Source organism: Aegilops tauschii, chromosome 1, assembly GCF_002575655.3.
Source record: "Aegilops tauschii subsp. strangulata cultivar AL8/78 chromosome 1, Aet v6.0, whole genome shotgun sequence".
In the NCBI taxonomy this organism is placed as follows: domain Eukaryota; kingdom Viridiplantae; phylum Streptophyta; class Magnoliopsida; order Poales; family Poaceae; genus Aegilops; species Aegilops tauschii.
Genome location: NC_053035.3, coordinates 386,729,228 through 386,731,550, shown reverse-complemented (window position 1 = coordinate 386,731,550; position 2,323 = coordinate 386,729,228). Strand labels below are relative to the sequence as shown.

At 46.7% G+C, this 2,323-nt stretch overlaps 1 protein-coding gene across 1 annotated transcript; it reads right to left on the bottom strand.

Moving 5' to 3' along the window:
- Positions 1–1,132: 1,132 nt before the first annotated feature.
- On the bottom strand, positions 1,133–1,816 carry LOC141033848 (uncharacterized). The gene has a single exon (XM_073506287.1). It carries the CDS (start codon positions 1,814–1,816, stop codon positions 1,133–1,135), a length of 684 nt encoding a protein of 227 aa, XP_073362388.1.
- Positions 1,817–2,323: the final 507 nt, after the last annotated feature.

The following is a 2,323-nucleotide window of genomic DNA, read 5'->3' as shown; positions in this document are numbered from 1 at the left end:
CCAAACAGAGAGTTGGTCAGGCAAACTCGGTGGGACCGATTCGCTCATCTCGGTTGGACCAAAACGTTACGAAAAAGAAACAGAGAGTTTGCATTGCAATCTTGGTGGGACCGATCGCTCACCTTGGTTTGACCGAAACGTTACGAAGGGAAACAGAGAGTTTGCAACCCCATCTCGGTGAGACCGAGATCCCTATCGGTGAGACTGAATTGATTAGGGTTTCTGGCAGAGGCTATGTCAACTGAACTCGGTGGCTCCGGATGTGAAACTTCGGTGGGGCGAGTTGGACTTTTTGGTTTAGGACATATGTGGATATGAGAAAGTAGTGGAGGGTTTTGGAGCATATCACTAAGCATTTTGAGCAAGAATCTCATTAAGCAACACCTCATGCCTTCTTAATAGTATTGGCTTTTCCTATAGAGTTAATGTGATCTTGGATCACTAAAATAGAAAATGTAGAGTCTTGTGCTTTGAGCTTGAGCCAATCTTTTGTCCTTAGCATTTTGAAGGGTCCACTTTCTAATCCATGCCATGCCAAATATTGAGCTTTCCTGAAATATTTATCTTGGAATAGCATTAGCTCAATAAACTATATGTTGTTAGGAATTACCAAAACCACCCAGGGAGAGTTGCACTTTCAGTGGAGCACTGTTCTCCAAGGAGAAGAAACACGTAACTACCTCTGTATTCAAAATGTTCTCCAAAGTGTTCCAGGCGAACGTTTTTTAATACCGTGTGTGCAATGTTTTGTTAGAACATTGTGCACTCCATTTAGGAACATTCTGTAATTGTTGTCCCTACATTTCGACACTGCATCCAGAAAGGTACTAGTGCACTGCATGCTCGTCCTTTTTGTCGACTGCTATGTGTACCTGACTCGTGCGTTACGCTAATCGTATGCTATCTATACTGTGTTTATATTTTTCAGTGCACTGCAATATATTCTACTAATAGATAACTCCAACATTGCACTGGAAATAAACTTGTCCAAAAGATATGTAAACTGCAAGCAAACTACAAGGTTATCTGCGACAAAAGCAAACAACAATCTTGAGAGAAAGCAAATCTAATGAGAAATTTAGAATGGCAAGAGAAATCTTCTTGATACTTTTCTTGGCCAGGACCACCTGCTTCAGTAGTCGCAGTCGCCCCAGGACCTAGCGCGCTTCCTGGACAGCTCCTTCTCGAGTTTTTTCCGGCGGAGACCTTCCTGGACGATTGTGAGGCGGCTCCATATCTCGTACGCAGCGTGAGCGTCCTTTGCCGCGTACTCGATGTGTCTCATGGAAAGGGGCATGCACGCCCAGCGCTTGTGTTCTGCGTTGGTGAGCTTCTTCTTCATGTCGTTGTAGTAGTCGTGGACAAGGATGCCCGAGACGTCCCCAAGGGAGTCCAGAGGCTTGGTAGTTGTAGGCACCCTCCATTCCTTCTGGATGTCGACGAAGTGGGCGATCTCCAGTCCGACGCGGCCAAGCATCTCTATGTCGCCGTTGATGGAGAAGCCAACAAACATGTACCTGGGGTCGGCGAGGAAGTTGTCAAACTTGGTGCAGTTCTTGTCGGCGGTGCTCAGTTGGAAGAGCAGCACCGGATGATCCTTGCCGACGGAGAGTTGGACGAGGGCGGGTTTCTGATCTTTGCCATGGTCGTTGGTGTACTCCATATCAACTTCGACAATCTTGTGGTGCTCGAACTGGAGGTGTCGCTCGTATTGCTCGATGGTGGTCGCCGCCTTGTGCAAGTCATTGGTGTGGATCATGTGCAACTTGGTGTTGCCGTGGGCCTGCACCTCCATGAGTTCCCTGGTGAATCCCATGGCCTGGAGCAATTATTCCTCCTCAACCTGGTATTTCATGGGGAACAATGAGTGGGAGCGCAATGGCGATTTCTGTTGTTTGTGTGTGAGAAGGCCGCGGCGGAAGTCTAAATTTAAGGGCGGGGCAGCCGCAAAGGAGTGCACGATCTCACTGTCGATGCGGTTGTGCACATCGTTTGTTGTGGATCGTGGTTTCATCTTCCTGTCGGTGCGGTTGTGCACATCCTGGGTTTTTTATCTTGGTTTTTCTTTATAAAAAATAAAAATAAAATCAGCAGTAATGTTTTTAACAACCGTTGTATCTCCAGCAACTCGGGGAGAGGATCGTTGTCTTGCGTAGTTTTCTATCAAATGTCAACTTTTACAATTTATCTCGTGAGGCATGCAGGGGCAGTATGTAGAGGCACAAGTCTCTGACAAAGAGAAGCATGCTTGAAGTGGCTGGTTTAACTCTCAGACACACGGGCGTGATACATTCACTAGGAGTGGCAATTGTTTTCGGTGATA

What these genes read in the sequence shown, in the direction of transcription:
- LOC141033848 (XM_073506287.1), bottom strand. Translation starts at nt 1,816, where the DNA reads ATGGGATTCACCAGGGAACTCATGGAGGTGCAGGCCCACGGCAACACC.